The following is a 21292-nucleotide window of genomic DNA, read 5'->3' on the forward strand; positions in this document are numbered from 1 at the left end:
CAAATGCCCTCTCCTTTGGAATTATGCTCTTTGGTGTTACTTCTGCCTCATACACAGTACACTTCTCTTCATTGACCTCCCTTATCTCAGCACATTCTTTCTGTGCATCTCCAGCCACAGGCAATACCGCCATACCAAGAGTGGAATCTGCCAACTTATTTTCCGCTCCAGTTGTGCACTCACCCTCCGCACAAGGATCCAGCCTTGAAGAAAACAATTCTTCTTTAGCTGCCATTATTACCTCTGATATCAAATCTGCAGCTGCCTCTTCAATCTCATCCCGATTAACTCGTTTGTCAATTGATTCAGTGGACAAGCTGTCGTCAGTGAAGCAAGCTTCTTTATGGAATTGGCTTCCCTGCTCAGGTTCTTGGCGAAAACCAGTCTGAACCAAATAGGGGCCAATACTAACACCATTGAGTACGGCCTTGAAACATGGAGGCTCTGCTGTATTTCCTGAATTTTCACCTTCTGGTTCAGGCCTTTCCATGGTGTGGTGGTCAGACATCAGCTGTTCACATTCTGTTGAAGGTACTGCTGTAGTGAGTTTTGGTAAAGTTTGGTCAATTTTCCTATTGGCTTCCAGGTTATCAGAGGACTTTGCAACAGAGAATGAAGAACATGCAACTACATTGCAGACTGAAGGTTGCCGGGCCTCCAAAGAATCAATAGTAGTTTTATCCACCATTTGATGGAGGTAACCATCCTTCTCAGCCTTGGGAGATAACCGAATAGGGCCTTGCACATTGGGCATGAAGAGAGCTTCTTGGGATTGGGATGAGCCCAAAACCAACTTTTGAGTGCTCTTTTCCACACTGGCTTCAAGGAACAAATTTGCAGCAACATCTGGCTTTCCCAGTGTTTCAGCCTGTAAAGTAGGCACTACTTGCAACTTGGCTGTGCTTTCCTTCTGGTTACATTCCTTAGCACCTGTGACTAATTCACTCTTACCATCCTCTACAGTAGTACGATTCTCTTCTTCAACCTTGGTGCTTTGCTCCGGTGCAGCAGTAAGCTGCTTATTGTAGCTGCTTGCATGGCTTTTCTTTCGGGTGATATACCACCACCAGCCAAGGAGGGCCAACACTCCAGGGAGAGTATACGGAAAGACATTACGGAATCTTAGAACCATCGCGGGACCTGAAACATAAAGAGGTTTTCGTAAACTGTCAATTGTTCAGAAAGAAAAGTGCATTTCACTGATGATCTAAATTATGTACTTTACAAATACTGCATCAAAAACTGTAAACCATTACTGCACAGTAGAACTCAATCTGGCACGTTGAGGTCTTCTGTGGTGCCGAACGTGATTTTGTTGACTATTGGATGTTATTTTCTACGAATACCCCAACACTTATTTCACTTTTGGATGTTGTGCCATGTTAATAAATATTCCAGTGAACCTGGAAGTTTGAAGGGAGCACAGAAAATGGGGTCCTGATCAATTTTAGTATGGCATGGAAACCAAGGCTTAAGTTAGCCAAATGGCAGACATCACCTGGTGAGCCAGATACCAAACAATCAGGATTTTTAAACAGAGTTAAAGGAGTACAGATGATGGAATCTGGAACAATCTGCTGGAGGAACTCAGGAGGTTGAGAAGTGCCTGCGTGCAAATAGTCGACTTTTCAGGTTGAAACAGTGCAGAAGGACTAAGTGTGAAGGGGGAACAAAGCCAGTATTACCCCCCTGCCGCTCCCCGACCACAAGATGGAAAACTATCCAATTAGGACTGCTTGTCTCATGGGCCATACCCAACCTACAGATTGAGCTGTGGGGAAAAATTCTTATAATTTGCCAGCTGCATTGCTCAGTTATTCAAGAAAAATTTCACTGTAATGCAAAGACCATTGCTTATAAATTCAGGGACAAAATACATAGAAATATTCAGCTAAAATATACAATCTTACCCAAGATTTCTGCAAAACCTCGGGCACCTTCAACAGCTGCCTAATAAAGTAATTTGCCACTGAACAATACCAAATGCAAGGAATTATTGCCAACTGGCTGTATGCCTTGTGAGTGGAGCTGACAGAGGTGTTATGAACCAAGCACAGTAATATGCAACAGCTCCGATGTCTTGCATAGCATTTCACAAGTGAACATACAAGCTGCATGCAATATTCTATGTATTCCAAAATATTTACAAATAGCTAAGAACACTTTCAATTCCTGTTGTCCTTTCAAGCTACAACACTGCTTTAAAGTGTATATACAAACCCATGTAGTTGAAGATTCAAGGTCCCCTTCACCCAATTAGAATAACTGCCTGCAATCCATTAGCAACACCAAACTACAAAAAAAATAGAATGGTACTGTACACACGTAGCCCAAAGTCAAGCAGCCAAGCTTGCAAACAGCAACTGTACTTTGGCTTGGTAAAAAGGATGGAAATAAAAGTTCATAAATTTCAAGCTCCATCAAGGGATCACCTTTTGATGTTTACCCCATCCATAAATATAGAAAAGGCATTAGATGCAATGCACAAAGACAGCCTAATACTTAAACAAAGTTACTTGAATAAAGAATTAAGTCTGAAACCTGGGTTTTACAGCTCATATGAATCCACTTCTCTGCATGGCCCAACTACAGATTCAAAAAAAGGTAAGAATCCATTTTTATTAGCATCAAAAATCATATGACCAAAATAGTTGGTTTACTAAGGGAGTAAACAAACTATCCACAAATAATTGCAAATCAAGAATTCCGCTAAGGGGAAAGTGGCTAAGTTTCTTGCCAGAGTAGTTTGGGAGGTTGACAGAACAAACATTCTCCTGTGTTGAAGGGGTGAACTGTGTAGTGGTCAAGAAGTATTTTCCTTGTAAAGAATTACAACTGAATATTCTGCAAATGAATGCATCTGAAAGTCTCAAAGAAAGGCTCACTTGCCAGGTTTTGTCAAACCACAACAACGCAAGGAAAAAAAAAAAGGAATTTACCTTCTGAACACCAGTTTCTCTTCTCTGCAAGCATGGTTTCAATGGACTGCAATTCTTACCCCGAGTCGTGAAGTTGTGGATTTACTCCAAATTTTGTGCAAAATTCTAGGCTGATGATCCATAGGAGCACCAACTGTTTGGATTGCCAAATTTCAGGTGCTGTGTTACACCAAGGCTCTATTTACTATCAGGCAGAAGGAGAAGATCAATGATTAAGGAATCAATGCAGTCTTTCCCAGTATTCTGACCAAGATAACAAACCAGTTAGTCTGTCTATCACACTTGGGCCTTGTGGGAATTGCTTCTGCACTTCTAAACAGTGGCTGTGAAGCACTGAAGTTCATAAAGGGCTGTATTAGCACTAATGAAGTCTCTTCAATCTCCTGAAGTGACCAAGACTGAGATTGGGAAGATGGCATTGAGGGGCAGGGCACTGGTGCTTGGCTGCTGCCGTAGACACCAATTCTACTGAAAAACTTGCATGGTTTGGAAAAGGCCAGTTCCATACTCCATTGAAATAGAAATAGAGGTTTGCATATCCAAGCTGCACAAACTCAATTTGGCGGCTACTGGACTAAAATTCAAAACACCCACTTCCTTCCATCTGTGCATATTTCCATTAATCCACATGATCAGTTTAAATGCTGGGCAAATCCCAGCATTTGATCTGTTGTTCTGCTTGTCTTTCAACTCTTAGACATGTAGCAAGACCAAGCTCTGCTTTAGTGCTATAACGGTTCTAAAATTCTATACTTAGAAAGGTTTGAACAGCAACAAGATCTCATGTCTCTCAAGCATAAGAGCATGCTGTTTTTGCACCAAATCAGAAACCAAACTAATTAGAGAGAGGGACAGTAACAAGCTGCACCCTTGCCAAGTCAGAATGCAGTGGTTTCAAATTCCACTGCAGAGATTCGAAAAAATCTGGGATAACACTCCAATGCAGCAAAGATGTTAACGAAGCATCAACTCTCCATTATGAGCAATGCTTTTCCATGGCCTGGGCCAATTTAAACCTTCCGGTGCACATTAATAAAAGCAGATTAACTGGTCATTTCACACCGCAGTTGTGGAAGCTTGCTGTGGCAGAAGTTGGCTGCTACATTTCCCTTTACGAATAATTGACAAGATATTGTGGAATGGACATCTCTAAGAGGCTCTCATTCCCATTTTCAAGATTTATTCACACAAAATAAAATTCTAATTAAAATTGCATTTTTAAAACAAACATTCAATCTGCTACTACAGCCCACGAAAGATGCAACTACATTACAAATAGCTTCAGGAAAGCTCAAGTTTTGAATGAACCTTTGACATTCGGCTTAGAAAATGCAGGAACTAGTCTAAGTGATGGCCTGCTCCATAACCACATTGATAGGATAACATTGCACAGGGACCCTCACTCCATATCAAAAGCACAGAACCAACTGGCAGCAATGCTGCTAAATTCAGAGTGCCTACTTACTGCCTCATTGCCCTTTGGGATACAGAGAGATGGGAAAATTAAAATCACAGATTACAACAGTAACATACTGCACAGGAAATGCCATCCCTTTGATGGGATGGTTAAATGTGGCACTGCTTTGTATGAATGCAAACAACCTCAACACTGAAGAATGGGGAGATGTACCAGTGTACTCCCCCAAATTGCTTGATGAGCTGTTTTTTGCTGGACCTCAAGATTAACTACACAAGTACTCTGCCAGCAGTGATTGATCGCAAGGTCTTGGCCCTCGATCCAAATATTAATAAGGGTGCATGCTGGGAATCTGGTGCATACCCCAGCCCTTACTGCTGTGCACAGCTCTGAGGATTTTAGCACAAAACCTTTTCTGTTAGCCTACTTGCACCAATGACTAGTTTGTGCTTCAACTGCCTGCGAGGACTAGTGTAGGACAGGCTGGGGTGAGGAGTGCAGGGTCGTTCATGACTGTATCCTGGCTGGCAGTGTATGGACTATTTTGGAGACTGTCAGCAGTCACCACACTGCCCAAATCCTTCATCTCTCATCATCTTCTGCTGGATGTGAAGAAGCTGCCATTTCCCCGTCTGCTTGTTTGGCTGCACAAACCAAAATATCAGTGACTATCACTGACTTCATTACCATTATAAATTCCACTGATGGATTTGCACCAGCTCCAGCCCAAACAGCAGGGGAGAGGGCAGAGGTTTGCATCAGCTCTCAGCACCATAGCAGGGAGAGTGGAGGTTTGCATTAGACCACTGGCACCATAGCATGCCAGTAGCAGAGAGGAATGGGCTTACAGCAGGTTCCCAGCATGGTACCATATCTAAATATTTTGCTATAATAACCTTTCTAGTGCAGATTTCATATCGCTCATTTCTGGGAAACATATCTTGAGTGCTAAGATCTCAATGGTTTGAAATAAAATAACCCATTGGATGGAAAGCACAGCACAGAATAAATTGAATGCTAACCTTTCTCGGCCCAATCTGTGCACCTTGGTACTATTTAGTCCAAGGTGAACAGTTCAAATCCATTTATTAATGGAAACTCATGTTCACTTCCAAAACAGTCAGCAATAGTCTGCTCAGTAGGCTAAAAAAGGAAGTGCATTCCTTTCCCTTATAGGTGAGGGACACCACATTACTCTGTTGAAGCAGACGACAGTTTAGTAGGCAGATTACAAAATTTTATATATTGCAATCTTTGAGGTTCACAGATGCTCTGGTCTGTAACCAACAGCCAAGAATTAATCTTTTCAATTTGCAGTTGTAAATGAGAGGATTCTGCACATTTGCAATTTTGAACTCCAGTTCTGCACCCAATTTCTGGCCCCAGTAAATTGGGGATTATGGATCAGTGTAATACAGTTTATGAGAGTGGAAATTTAAAATCATTACATCCAAGGGAAAATACCTTCAGTTAGAAGCACTGGAGTAAATATACAATGTCAGATTCCAATCTCAGGATTCTCCACATTTCAGCTACAACTTCCCTCGAATCAGGTGCATGCATGTGACAAGTGACAATCCTCACTGGATGAATTACCTCATCTTTCAACAACCAGACTGGCTGATGCCATGTAAAGCAACAAACTCAAATACTGCCTTTCAAAGGCAAACAGGTCTTGCAAAGTGTAGTGACTCTATGGAGTATGCAGCATGCATTGCTTTGCAAATTGGAGTCTGGCAATTTTACTGCACAGTCCAGCTCAAAATCAATTTGTGGAAAATTTGGGAAGATTCAGTTACTAAAGCACATCAATAGGATCCATAACGTCAAGGCTCAAGGAGGACAAGAGAATAATAATGCAGACTGCAATAGAGTGGATTCATCAAGACAATTCGAAACCAATGACAGACAAGTTTGCTAGTTTAAAAAGGTTGGCAAGTCAGTCATGATGCAAGAATTACTGAACAAGGTTAAGTTGCATCTTTTGATATCACTCCATAAGACTGTTGGACAGTTTATTACAACAAATGTTACAACTGAAGAGGTGGTCAGAGGAAAGAGTTGAGCATTTAAAAAATTGCTCCAAGGGTTCTATAGCACAGAGAAAGATTTTGAATGCAACCCACAGATGTTTTTCTGCTCAAATTTTTCCACAACACACCTGTCCCCACTTATGCCAAATCTTGTTTCTAAGCATGTGCATGCACTCACATTGCCTTGTACCTAGTCTTCTTGATCTTGACCTGGTAGTGAGCAAAGGAAATAAATATGGTATGGGCACTTGAAGATCATTTTACTACAGATGTAAAGCAAGCAACTGATGTTTTTATAAACCAACAAAACTCTTCACATATACATTACAGGAGAGACTACACATTAAAAGCAACTGACTGGCAGCAACACGTCTTGGGATGATTAGAGGCTACGAGAGAAACTTCAGGAACAATTCTCTTTGCACCCAAAAAAACAAGAATCTGGGAAGAGTAGTTCAAAAATATCCCCCAGCAGGAATATAAAGCTACTACAACTAGTCTACGTAGAAAGTTGAAGTTGTGTAACACAGCCATAACTGTACAGAGTAATGCAAGCAGAGGGAACAGTGCTCATATTTAGAAATAAAGTGCTTTTAAAAGCAGGCAATGCAAATGGTAGTAGGTTCTTTAAGCCAACATTGAATGGGAAACATTAATTGAAGTGGAACCCTTAATAGCTTTATGGAGAATAGACTGAGGCAAAGCAGGCACTCAGAGGGTTTCTAGTGTTGCAAAATTCTACAATTCCAGATTTTCAATACAGCTGCATATTCATCTGACTGCATCAGGTTATGAGATTAAAACAGAGTTAGATAAAGAACAGCAACTCAGACACACCTGGTAAGGTTTCTCACGATCGAGAACTTGCTGAAAAACATGATGCTGGAGGAACTCAGCAGGCAGGAAGCATCCGTAGAGAAAAGCAGGTGGTCATGTTTCTGGATAGGACCCTTCCTCACGACTGAAGATAGGAAAAGGGGAAGCCCAATATACAGGCCCAACACAAGCTCAAACACCATTTTTTTTTGCCTGTGATACAACATACAAGACCCAATACCAAATTCTCCAACTTCAGATAATTTGCTGTTTCTATTTGTTTCAGGACTGGCTATCTGTGCTTACCATTCCTCTTTTTTTTTTGCTTTCATTGGTATATTACAGCCTGCTCAGACATTCCCTTTGTTCCACCCATTGCTCCTTCCCCACCCTCACTCTTGAGCTACATAGACCAACTTCCGCCTTCAGTTCTGATGACGTATTCCATCAAAACATCAACTGGTTTCTCCTTCTACAAATGCTGCTCAATTGGCTGAGTTATTCCAGCATTTGTTTCAGACTCCTGCACCTGCAGTTTTATCTTTACATCTGTAGTACTTACTGAAGTGCAGTCACTATTGTAATGCAAGCAGTGAGGTAGCCAATTAGTTAAGGAACTTCCTACAATAGTAGGAATGAGATCTGTTTTAGAGTTGAAGGACAAATATTAGCCAAACAGGATGAAGTCCACTGTTCAAAAAGGTCCCACATCACACCACACCCACCTAAAACTATTTAACATCTTATTCAGTCGATGCATCTGACATTGCAGGACTTCCTTCGTACTGCACTGGGGAGCCATCAAAACATCTGGAAGCACTTTGCAGTCAATTAAGCTGAGGAATGACTATCAGTGGAGAAGAGCTCAAATCTGAATTCATGTTCAATTTTCCTGTACCACAATGACAGAGGTTGTGACTAGACGGCAAGAATGCTGTGCATGTACAATCTCTTTAGCAAGCAATGCTACTTCAATTTACGAGAGTCTGCTACAACATCTGTTGCTTCCTTTCTAACAAATGTTTGGCAGCAGAGGATTTTAATAGCAGGGTTACAAGTTAGTAACCATGTTTTGAAAAGAATCTACTTAAAACATGTCAGCTCATTCAAGTTTTTAAAATATCAATGCAAACATTTACATCACTAAGTCAGAACTCTAAGACACTTTAAGAGTAATATCATTGCATGTAATCTATTTAATATTAAACACCCAAAACATTCTTTAAAGGAATAAATTTATACTTTGCTGAACAAAGTCCATCTGAAGAAATTGGGAGCAAGTTTTACTCCAAAGCCAATGTAATTTGGACTCTGTTCCTTTCTTTCAAATAAATTACCATCAACTTGTCCAATAGTGAAAAATTACATGCATAGGCATGTTCAAACCACTAAAACAAATTAGCCTTAATATATAACTATCGAAATCATGACTAATTAGGGAATTACAAAGACTAACCTGGCTGATGCAATTCAAGTTAACATTATGCAGTTGTGTACTCAAGCTAATAACTTCGTCCACCTGTTCCACTGTTGAGGTCTTGGTTGGATTGCTCTGTCAGGGACCTCACCATCGACCTTACCGCCATGGGTGACCCTACCAGGAGCAGAGCTCCAAACGGCATCACTCTTGGGATCTCAGGACCACACAAGCTTCTCCACAAGGTGACAATCCACGGAGACCTCAATGGTGGAGCAGACAGACGAAGTTATTTCGAACTCAACAGCTGTGAAGGCGGATGAAGGCTGCAACAGATCCATCAGCTCCAATCATCATGGGTTCCATGCCATTGGAATCAGTTGGTTGATTTGAGAAGTACTGTGTTTTTTGTAGTGCAACATCCAGTACACGTTAAACAAATACATGCACAGGCGCCTTCGCTCTGTGGGCTATTACTATTGGACTCATAAGCCACTTGAGAGCCCATAAATAGATCAGAACGAAGACCATCATCCTCGACCTTGAGGGATAGCCACGATGACGACTCAAGCTAAGTTAACCCTCAACATAATCAGCTCCAAGTGGGAAATACAAATGCACCATTTGAAAGTGAGTGTATGGTGCAACGTGAAAGCAAAGTCAAATCTTAAGATAACTTTTTTTTTAAAGTGTACTTTTCTACTGCAGAAGGTAGAACTTCAACAATTTGTCCCAGTACATTTCAGGTCTAATGAAAAGTCCCATGCGAAACAATGACCCAAATATTTCACAGATGCTGAGGGGAGAGGGGTGGACTATGTTTTTTCAATAATTCATTACGAACACTGCCAATGGTCTTGATCTTCATTACTGTTGCCAACATCAAACCCATGGTCCAATTTTGCAGACCCTTAAAATCTGGCCATTTGCCTGTAAATTGGGGTTTGCATATTTAATGGAAAAAGTTCGCTCTTATTAAAATTTAATCTATAGCCAGAAAAATAAATGGCCTGCTTCTGCTCCCTTGTCTTGTGATCTTGTGAAAAAAACACTAAACTGATCTAGTAGTGATAGTACTGAGGGGATAGATTCCTCTGGATTAGAAATATAAAGTAACAGGTCATCTGCCTAAAGAGATATCTTATGAATCTTCTGTCCGTAAGTAATGCCACATATATTTGAAGAATCCCGGAATGCAATAGCCAAGGGCTCCAAAGCAATATCAAATAATAAAGGGCAACCTTGTCTAGTACCTCAAAAAAGCCTAAACAAAGGAGATCTTTGATTATTAGTAAGTATTGAAGCCATAAGTGTATAATAAATCAGTTAATCGCAGATATAAATTTAGGGCTAAAATGGAATTTTTGAAGTGTAATGAACAGATATTCCCATTCAACCCTGTCAAACACCTTTTCAGCATCTAGTGAGACAACGCATTCTGGAATTTGGGATGAAGGGGTATATATAATATTCATTAATCTCCTAATATTAAAATGTAAATAACGATTCTGAATAAATCCCGTCTGGTCTTCAGAGATAATTTGTGGAAGAACCTTTTCCAATCTAAAGGCCAGTATTTTGAAAAATATTTTTGAATCTACATTTAATAAAGAAATAGGTCTATAAGATGCACAGTGGGATCTTTATCCTTTTTAAGAATTAAAGAAATAGTTGCTTCATAGAAAGATTGTGGTAGTTTACCTACTGATTGGGCATCTTTAAAAATTTTGGCTAACCAGGGAACAAGAATATCAGAAAAGGATTTTAAAAAATTCAGCTGTATCTGTCAGGGCCAGGTGCTTTACCCGAGTTCATTGAAAATATTACTCTATTTCTTCCTCCGAAATGGAGAATCTAATGTAGAATGTTCATTTAAAGATAATTGGGGAATCTTCAGATCTCTTAAAAATTCATGCATTAATGTAGAATCCTCAGGGGATTGTGATTGGTATAAAGAATAAAATTCTTGAAAGGATTTGTTAATTTGAACATGATCTATCATGTAGGTACCGTCTGGTTTAAGAATTTTATTAATCTCACGTTTAGATAAAGTAGCTTTCAATTGGTTGGCCAATAATTTACCAGGTTTGTCACCATGTATATAAAATTGACTTTTGTTTTTAAGTAGCAGAATTTCAATTGAAGATGTTAGTAATAAACTTTGTAATTGGAGTTCTGCTCTCTTTTTATAAAGTTCCAAATTAGGAGTATCAAAATATTTTTTATCCATTTCTTTAATCTTGTCATTGTCTTTACTCACTGATAACTGTTTTTCGTCTTTTGAAAAACTTTAACAAATACAATTTGTCTAGATCACACTTTTTTCAATATTTGCAGATTAGAAATTTTTTTTAAATGCTACTATACCCTCTTTTCTGACACCTTACAAAACTGAAATTATGGAAGAAATTTTAGGTCTTAATCCTTATCAGAAGGGCTTGATAGCAATAATCTATGATTTAATTATGAAAATACATCTAGTATCACTGGACAAAATTAAGAATGAATGGGAAAGTGAATTCCAGACATCTTTACCTACAGAGAAAGGGAAGAAAATTCTTCATTTAGTTAATACATCTTCAAAGTGTGCCAGACACTCCTTGATACAGTTTAAGGTAGTTCACAGGACCCATATGTCAAAAGATAAGCTAGCCCGTATTTATCACCATATAAATCCTATATGTGACAGATGTAAATCGAATGTGGCTTCTTTAACACGTTTTGGTCCTGTCCTCTTTTAGAAAAAAATGTTGGAAAGACATTTTTAACATTATCTCAACTGTATTGAATATTGATTTACAACCTCACCCTATCACTGCAATTCTTGGGCTACCAAGGATAGAGTCTGGCCATTTATCTGCTTCCACTTACCATATGATTGCCTTTGTCACATTAACGGCCAAACGGTCCATTTTGCTTAAATGGAAGGATCTAATACCCCCTACTACTTTTCAATGGTTCTCAAACTATATCATGTTTAAACTTGGAAGAAATTAGGTGTGGTACTGTTGATCCTTCACTTAAATTTGAAGACATTTGGAGTCCATTTATCTAATATTTTCATAGGATATAGGTCCCCTTTCAATAACTTTCAACTTCGATGACATATTGCTCTGTTTCTACTGAGAAATTTCAGTCCAGTCTTTCTTTTTTGAAATTGTTTAGTTTGATATATTGTTTATAATTTTTATTATTGATTTGGGTATTTTATTTTTTCTTTGATATATATACACACACATCTTTCTTTCATATTATATTCATTTACTAAGATCATTGCATCTACAGTTTTTTTATATTTTGTTCTTTGATTATCTATGCTATGATTGTTCTCCTGATCTCTATATTAGATGTACAAACAATGTTATATTAATCTGTATTAATTTGAAAACTAATAAGATTGAAAAATAAAGTAAAATCTGGCCATTTGGCTACAATCTTGAATACCTTTGCCACACTGGAGTACAATGGTTTCTCTGACTCCAGCTCCTTGGGTACCAAAACCAAATACACTCCTGTAATTTCACTTTTGACTGTCTCAGGTCAAGCAGAATAGAACTAAAGACAAATCACATCCATTGGGTTTCACCAGATGTAATGAATCACACTGCAGCTCATTAATAGAAGGGAGTCTTGTTGCCAGAATTTGGTATTCAGTTTCAAATTTGCAACACCCAAAAAATATTTGTTATAGACAAAGCATTTAAAAAGTTGGAGGAATCTAGCTCAAGTTATGGGGTAGCTCAGACCATCCTGAAGTCTGACCACTCCCTTGGGCAGCGAGATGTGTCTCAAATGGAGAAGTCAATTTGAAGAAACCAGCAAATCCCTTTTGCCTTATATGATCACTACGCTGGCATCCCATCTACTTCTGTGATGGCCTTGGACTTTGCAGATTCTATTGCAAGCACACTGGGCTAGCACTGCTAATGAAATGGTGGGGTCATTGTTTGGCCAATTAGGAGTCAAAACAGTTGAGGCACAAGTGCCATTGGTCCCAAGTATGAAGTGTTGACACAATCCAGACTACTTCAATTGTGGTGGAAGTTTTACCCTTCATTTCCAAAATCATGAAGGCGGCAAGTGCAAATCCCAATACTGAGACCATTCCAAAGAAATTTAGCCTGACACTCCAGGGCTGTACTGGGGGAGTGCTGCACTTAGATGCCATATCTTGATTGAGCCATCAACCGGAGCCCCCTCTCTTCCTGGAGACATGAAATCCCAAGGCATTAATTCAGAGACAAGGGAGTTACCCCTGATATCCTGCCTAATATTGGGAGCTTCCTATAGCTCTTGCATTACAGTAATAAACACTAGAAAACATTGGTTGCAAACCTCTCCAAGCAGTTCTTTAAGGACACATGTTACAGAAATGCAAGTCTTAAAATATGGACAGCTTCAGAGGGACTGGCCAATTCAAGCTGCTTTCATCTTCAGCACATCCTTAACAGGCAGGAAAAAAAAGGACTGTTTCTAACAAGAGGAGCCAAATTAATCAGAACTCAAACATTTTCCATTCTAAGGGGCAAAATTACAGCACCCTCAATGCCCATAGCATCCAAATGGCTGACTTTAAAATGCTTGCCAAAGCTCCAAGGAACTTGCCGAAAACACTAAACAACCAACTAGGATACAGGTTTCAGGTCAAGTGCCAAGCAAGAAGCCCTCCCAGTAATCTAGCCCAATCACAAATTGGAAAAACCCAGCTGGAGGGATGAGTTTTATAAGGCTTCATTTGGGGCATGAATCAAAGTATCACTGCTTCGAAAGAAAAAGTCACTGTGCACAGGAGGGTCACCTGCCCAAGGAATGGTTTCTTCCACCAGGCCTCATAACCTTATTACCTTGGCATCAGCATCCCTTTTCCATTGTTCCTGGAACACCTAAATTCCCAGCTTGGTTCCACCCAATCTCAAATTTTCTTAGATCAGTAGGAAGCTTCCAGCAGACAAAAGTGGTATAATCAATCTTGCAATAAAATCTTTTATTGGCAAGTAGAATCAAGGAAATTTGAATAAAAATGTTTTGCAAACTTCAAAGCTAGTCACTTTAGGCTTAGAGTTAATCAGACACTGATGATAATTGGGCTCAAGTATGCTTTCCAGAGGATTTCATGGAAACATGGAAAAAGAATTTCAACAAATGTGTTCAAAAAATGTAGTCTTTAATAATTCTATGAGAACTTCTGTAGCCAACAGGCTTACATATCTTACTTTGCCTTGCACTGGTAAACTGAAGCCCATGGGAAGCTTAACAGCCAGAAGGCCAGCTGTCTTGTTTGGCCTAGGATTTACAAACCATGGAGACTACACAAATCTCAACTGAAAATATTAATAGTATCTTCACGAATAAGAGCCAAGGCTTTTAATCTACATTGCTTTAACTTTTTTTGATAAGCAATTCAACATTTTGCATATATTCATGCACAATGGACAAATACTAAAAGGGAAACTAGTACAGGTTTAATGGATGCACTTTTTCCATCCCTTGTCACATAACAGATACTGATAGTCAGGAAATGAGTGCAAATTCAAGTTGATAGCCAAATGTTAAACATTTTGGGCTAAAATTCCATATCAGCTTCACTGCTTCCCTCTGAAGAGTTTACATAACAATGTCATATCCATCCAAACATAATGAATACATGATCAGGAGTGAATAGAGAAATTATAGAATCCAAGCCTTGCCCAAGAAATTCCTATGCACAAACTTTGAAATAGATTCTGCCTACTGTCGACTGAGCCCAAGATTTCTCTTGGTCTAATGATCTTGCTGTTTCTGGAAGCAATCAGTTTAGCCAACAGCACAAAGCTCTCCAGGCTGCACATTACACTTCTCTATCAAAGTGCTTTATCCAATACAACTTCAAGTGAGCACAGAAACCCCGGTCTGCCACAAGCAGCTGGGGTAACGGATGACCAATGCAGTAGTCTGTCCTTCACTGATGGCTGCTGCTTGTATTCAGGGTGACTCTCAGTTTGGAATTAATCTCCCCAGTGACAAAAAGGGAAGCAGATGCAAAGAGTTTTTGCACATGAAATCAGTGAGAGCAAACCTAGGGATTACATGGGGCTCAGAATCATAGAAAATGTACAATACGAGGGCAATACCCATCAAAAAACTCTCCAACCTCATCCCACATTAATCTCTAGCACAAGTGCACATGCTGAGGTTACTGTCCCTACCATCTTTTAGGTGGAGTTCCAATCCCCTTCCACCCACTGGGTGAAACAATTTTTCCTTATTGACCAATTATATTTGACCCCACTGAGAAAAGAAATTGATCCTCTCTTTATTACTCTGTCAAGGTTCCTCAATTCACACCAGTTTCCTCTGCTCCAAAGAGGGACAGACCTCAGATGACCTATGAAAAACCAACAACCGTAGATGCTGGAAATCTGCAATAAAAAACAATTTTTGAAACACTATCTGTGGGAAGAGAAACAATGTTAATCAGAACTTGAAAGAACAACAAACAAGTTATCAAGCTGCAAGGTAGGTAAGATGGATAGATGGGAAAATGTGAATATCTGATAGGTTAGACCCCAGGGATAAGCTGTAAGTGAGGTCATTTATTCAATGGGGACATTTAGGAGGGAGAAGAGTCATTTGCTCATAAAAGCTATGAAATTAGGACATTGAGAGAATGCAAATGAAGAACTGCACATTGCTTGGCCACAAGACAAAGGCAGGCCAGGCTGTGCCAATTGGCCAGGTCATCCATTAGTATAGCCTGAACCCTTCACCCTCCCCAACTGCACGCCAATAAATAATCAACTAGATGCCCTCTCACCTCAAGGATAAGCTCAAGGTTTCAGCTTATCCTCAAGGAAACCCTGGCCTCATCCAATCAGATATTCTGCTTGCCTCATCCATTCCTCTCAACTTTTCTCTCCTTCCCCATTCTGACAAAGGGTCCAAAACAAGCTCTCCTCCACCGACACTACCTGACCTGCTGAATGCTACCAGCATTTTCTGTTTTATCTTGCGATGTCCAATCCATCCTCAAGCGCATTACCACTCCTGAGAGCGTCATTGTAAATCTGCTTTGCACCCACTCCAGTGCAATCACATCTGTCCAATTCTCACTGAAGCCTAACAAACCTTGTGCCATTCACTAGTATTGTTATGGTCGGCAGTAGACTGATAGTTGTGCTAACACATTGACTGTCAACCAGTTTAATAATTGCACAAATTCAGGATATTTCATCTGCTCAGTTTGAGGAACAGCTATAATTCAGCTCCAGGGATACATCAAGTTCAAAGTGAATATTGAATGCAGAGCAGGATCAGAGTTGAATCACCTTTTATGCCAAATCCTCAAGAATCCATCAAAATGGAAAAGAAAGCCAGAGGGAAAAAACTCTGGGCTGAAGTGGTGTTTCTTCAAGGACATATTCAACACTCAAGTATCAAACTCTCTACTGCAGGAAACCAGCAAAGATTCAATGGAGGATCCCTGATGCTATGAAGGAAAATGATAAACAAGGAAAAGATCTAAAAAAAATAAAGCTTAAACAGGGATGCCACTTTTTCCTCTCTGGATACTAAAGTATAACTGCAATTGCCAAGACTCCCAAGAACTTGATCAATAATTTGCAAAGTGGAAGTTACCCACCTCAGATGCAGAAATCTCAGTTGTCAACCCATGGACAAAACCCCTTTTACTGTTGGCGCAAGTCTTCAGCCCACATTAAGTATGAGCAGACCTTACTGTAAAAGGCCTCATGCTAGGATTAAAGCAACTCTAATTGCCTTTACTCCCTCACTGAGCTCAATCCTTGCATCACCATAATCAGACGCACTTTCCAATTCAGATCACAACTTTCACCGAGAGGATAGAATGTGGAACTCACTATCACTTCAAATGATTGAGGAGACAGATGTAACAAGGTGGAAACTCAAACATGAAGTGGGTCAATGTAATAGAAGGAATATGGATAAGTCACAATGAAGTATGGTTGAATGGAGCAAGAAAAACTTCAGCAATTGGCACGTTAATACTGCAGATTCTATGATTAGACTGTCAGGTCAGGAATCTTCAGCATTTTATCCAGACTGTCCTTAATTGACTCCAAGTATTCAAATCAAGATTTATACAGCACCTCGCTTAAAATGCCCCTCTATAGTTCCTGCTAACTATTTTGTTATTTCCAACCTTAAATGCAAGTGGGGCGTTTAAGGATGAAAGCAACAGGTTTGAAATAACCAACCTGAAATATTCTCTCATCTCCCTTATCACAGCCCACGCAGTTACATGCTTTTATAATATCACATCTCATTGTCTAAACTTTAATGAGAACAGGCCTAACGTGCCCACCCCAGGAATGTGTCTGAACTGCTGCCAATACAAGAACATTCCATCTGAAGTAGGAGACCAAAACTGTACACAGCACAGGCATTAACTCCATAGGGTCAAACAAACTTTCCTCACCTTTATACTCCATCCACTTTGCAATTAAGGGCAATGTTATATTTGGAATTCCTGTCCACTAAAAAAAGCAGGTAAGTTGTTAACAGCAATGCATCTTTAATGCAAAACAGTAATTTAGAGTTAAGCCCATTTGGGTGGAAGGAGAAACTTGCTGTACTTGTGTTAATTTTGTTTCAGGTACAAGGACACCCAGATCCCTCTACAACAGTATGTGTCTCTGGCCAGATAGTATACTACATTTCTATTTTTCCTACCAAAACAGATTACCCAATTTCTCCACATAATACACCATTTACCAAATTTGTAATTGCTCACTTAACCTATCAATATCCCTTTATACACTTTACTTCTGCTTTCTTCACTGAGCTTCCCAACATGAGGAGTTGGGAGGTCGAGAAAGGAATTCTCAAGAGCCAAATACACCTGGCCGTGACAAGTGGTGTCCAAATCAGAGAAGGTGATTTTACCGTGTTAGTAGTGCAACACATTACTATCCTTTGTTCCAACTGATTAAGAGAACAGGCAAGAACCACAGCACTCCCTTGGCAGACTACTCAATCATAACAGGAAAATCATCAAAACAATGTCTGCACCCAGAGACCAGCATCTCTGCAAAAAGTTTAGGTTAGGACCATCCAGGTGAATTGACAAGTTTCACGCCATCTTCACAATCGGACTACTGTAGAGCACACGATAAATTCAAGCTACAATGTATTTAATGTTTTATGGATTGCTGCCTGCAAAGAATTGCTCCAAAATTCTGTTCTGCTAATACAATGAGCTAGTACTGGATGACTCATTAAATTGTGTAGTTCAAACACATTCTTGTCCCAGATATGAAATTTAGTGTATGCCTCAAAGTAATGTCATCTCTCAGAGGCAAGCACAACAGTGCAACAAACCACCATTGAACGAGAGACTAGTGTCAACAATTTGCCTGTTATTTCATTTTTCTATCCACTGCAAATAATATAAAGCAATCTCACTTACCAACTCCCCCTGTAGTACACAAGTGTTTTAGAATTGCATCACTTGGGTGCTTTAAATACAGTTGGCTGAAACTACCAAGTGGTCCTACTTGGCTTGAAAATGGTAGAGGTTTAAAATGAAATTGACAAACAGGATAAACCCAAAATAATCATCATGCTTAATATGGGTTACAAGTGACATCTTCCATTGAGCATGACAGAAAACTTAACATAATTGAGTGCATTTATCTGGCCCCTCAATTCGACAATCTTTAAATGCCTCTAGTATTCTTGTCACCACAACCTTCCAGGGTAGGGAATTCTTGAGGTCCACTAGCCTAAAAAATTCCTATGACTTTGTCCCCATTCAAGACTCTTCCATTGGTGGAAGATATCTCAACATGTATCATTATCATCTCCCCACCCCACCTTAAGATCTTGCTTATCAATATCACCTCTCATTCTTCTCAACTCCGAAGAATATAGGTCTAACTTTTTTAGCCATGTGATATGGCACTCTTTGTATTCCAGGAATCAACCTAGTTCAGCCTTTCTGGACTGCCTCCAATCCTTAAACAAGTAACAAACCATACTTAATACTCCAAGTATGGCCTTACCAACAACTAGAATTGTAACAAAATTTAATTTCTGAATTCCCAAACATCTCAAAGGAAAACATGCCATTTGCTTTCAGGATTACTTGTTCCACCTAATGCAAAGTTCTTGTTTCACAAACTACAACTCTGTACTCCACTCATTTGCAAGTCCCTGTCCACTTATAGAATAATCTGCTTTCTGATTTATATCTTATTGAAGTGCATGACCTAACACTTTCCTACATTAAACTCATTCGCCAAGTTTTTAAACCCATTCAACCCAAATCCTGTTGCAGAGTCCAAACATCCTCATCTCAGCAGGTCCTCCCATCTTTGTCATTGGCAAACTTGGATACCTTACACGGCCATGCCTCCAAATCATTAACAGATAGTTAATATTTGAGGGCCAAGAGCTGATCCTTGGGGTACTGCACTAGTAATGACTTTGCACTCTGAAAGACCCATTTATTCCCACTGTCAATGTGATAACCAGTCTTCAATTCACACCAACACGTTGAGAGCCCATTTTGCAGCACTTCTGAAAATCCAACTACCATTCATCTACAGAGTCCCCTCTTTTGACTCTGCTGGTTATATCATCCAAGATCTGCAGCAAACTTGTCAATTTCCCCTTAATAAAACATTGGTTTGATTGTATTAACCTTGCCTACACAACTATTAGTGGAGCTGGAGGTGATAAGTGTTTTGTAAGGAATAGCTGCAACCACAATATGGTTACATTGACACTGCAGAACAGTGTTAGTGTCACAAAATCCATCCAATATTAAAGGGAGGATGCAGTACTGCAGGAATGCATCACGAAGTAGCATCTAAGAAAAATGCTACATCTAACACATCAGGAGTGGCAAAGCCATTTCACACACAGGTAGAGGACTATCACCTGCAACATTCACTTATTTCAACGCGAAGGCAGCACAAATTTCAGTTACGTTCCATTTACCTTTGTAATAAGCCAGCTCTTTGAACATGGTTTGTGTACTGCCTAACCTTTCAAATGAGTACACATTTTTCAAGGTTCTTTTTAAACCAAGCACCACAGATGCTTTCACAGCACATGTAAATAGCTACCCATGAGCTACTTCAAGGACAAGCAGCTTGGTGGCACCAAGTCATCTGCATATCTGATAGAAAAATCAATCTGGGGAGAAATCCAGCCAATGGCACAAATGATTTGACTTGGATTAATTTTACCCATCCATGCGTCTGGCATCTTATATTCCCAATAGCACTGCAGTAGTTCAAGAATTTCCTGGAGTACAGACTCAGCTTAATTATGCCCTCCCAAATGTCGGTTGACGCCAATAACTATAATCACATGAGTACTCCCATGTACAGCTTCATTTACATCCAGCCAGCCTACATCCACTTCAACCAGCTTCCAATAGTGAAGGTCTGGAGACATTACATGTTATGAACTGCATACACACAACACCAGTCCCTTCAGCCAGCAATTTGATCACAGCTAACCATTGAGTTGACTTTACCCACCTTAACCTTTGCTCCCTTTTCACTCAATAATCTCCTAAATTATCAATTGACCTTCATACCCAGTGAGGCAGCAACTTGATTTTTTCCACCATCTTTGTTCAGTGCTTTCAAATAAGCCCAGCTCTATTCAGTCATGTTATTTTGTTCTGAACTCCCCTCACAAGAAATCAATTTCTTGCCAGCTCCCAATCACCTGAACTCAATTATGGTTGGCGATCTGCATTTTGTATGACAGCCAGAGCTGCAATGTAGTCCAAATAGCTTATGCAATACACTATAGTGGATTTAAAATGCTAGCCTCCAACTAAGGAGCTGGCAAAACCCACAAGACATGCACTAGAAAGTTGCAAAGTAGTCACATCTTCCATCTTAACCAAGTTTTTGAAAAGGGGATGGGGAATCCATGGGCCAACCAGCCTTGAATTTATTCAAGGATATGTCACTGATGAGCCACTTTCTTGAATCACTTAGTCCCTTGGTAACGTACTCCTATGGAGTTGTTGGATAAGGAATGCCAGGATCTAGGCACATCCATAATGAAAGAATATTATCAAGCAAAGACATGTGGCATGCATCCAGCCAGTGAATATGCTTCCATGCACCGGCTGCTTGTCATCATTGTGGTGAATGCCATGAGTTTGAGGTGCTGTCAAAAGTAGCCTTGGCAAAAAGTAGTTGTGCATTTTGTAGAGGGAATGCAGGTGAGCTAGAATTTAATAGACAAGGGACTAAATAATTAGAGTGTTGGATAGGTTATCAGTGAAGTAGGCTGCTTCACTATAAGCGGTGTAAAGCGGAGGTCCTATTGGAGCTGCACTCCTCTGGGGAAAGTGGAGATTTCATTACCCTGACCATGTGGAAAGTCAGGAGGCAAGTACCTTGCTGCAGAATATCCAGTCTCTGACCTGCTCTTTACACCCAGTTTGTATGCAGCTGACCTTGTTGAGTGACTCCAGGAAAGCTCATCTTGTGTGCTCAGCAATTGTAATGCCATTGAATGTTATAGGCCTGGAGATGATTACTGTCTGGTACATATAATTAGCCACTAACCAATTCAGCACAAACATGATGTAGATCTTGTTGCAGAGGCAGAAACTACACTGAGCATTTGCAAGCTGAACAATTGCATGCCAGCAGTGAGACATATGCCCATGTCATTCTGT

At 39.8% G+C, this 21292-nt stretch overlaps 1 protein-coding gene across 1 annotated transcript in view; it reads right to left on the reverse strand.

Annotated features, from left to right (window-relative positions):
• Positions 1–21292, reverse strand: part of akap1b (A kinase (PRKA) anchor protein 1b) — a 41082-nt gene that overhangs the window by 17313 nt on the left and 2477 nt on the right. Inside the window, 1 exon segment of the mRNA XM_052035419.1 lies at positions 1–1140. Within this exon segment, the coding sequence (XP_051891379.1) occupies positions 1–1132 (1132 nt within the window). The 5' untranslated portion in view covers positions 1133–1140.

Source organism: Pristis pectinata, chromosome 21 (genome assembly GCF_009764475.1).
Source record: "Pristis pectinata isolate sPriPec2 chromosome 21, sPriPec2.1.pri, whole genome shotgun sequence".
In the NCBI taxonomy this organism is placed as follows: domain Eukaryota; kingdom Metazoa; phylum Chordata; class Chondrichthyes; order Rhinopristiformes; family Pristidae; genus Pristis; species Pristis pectinata.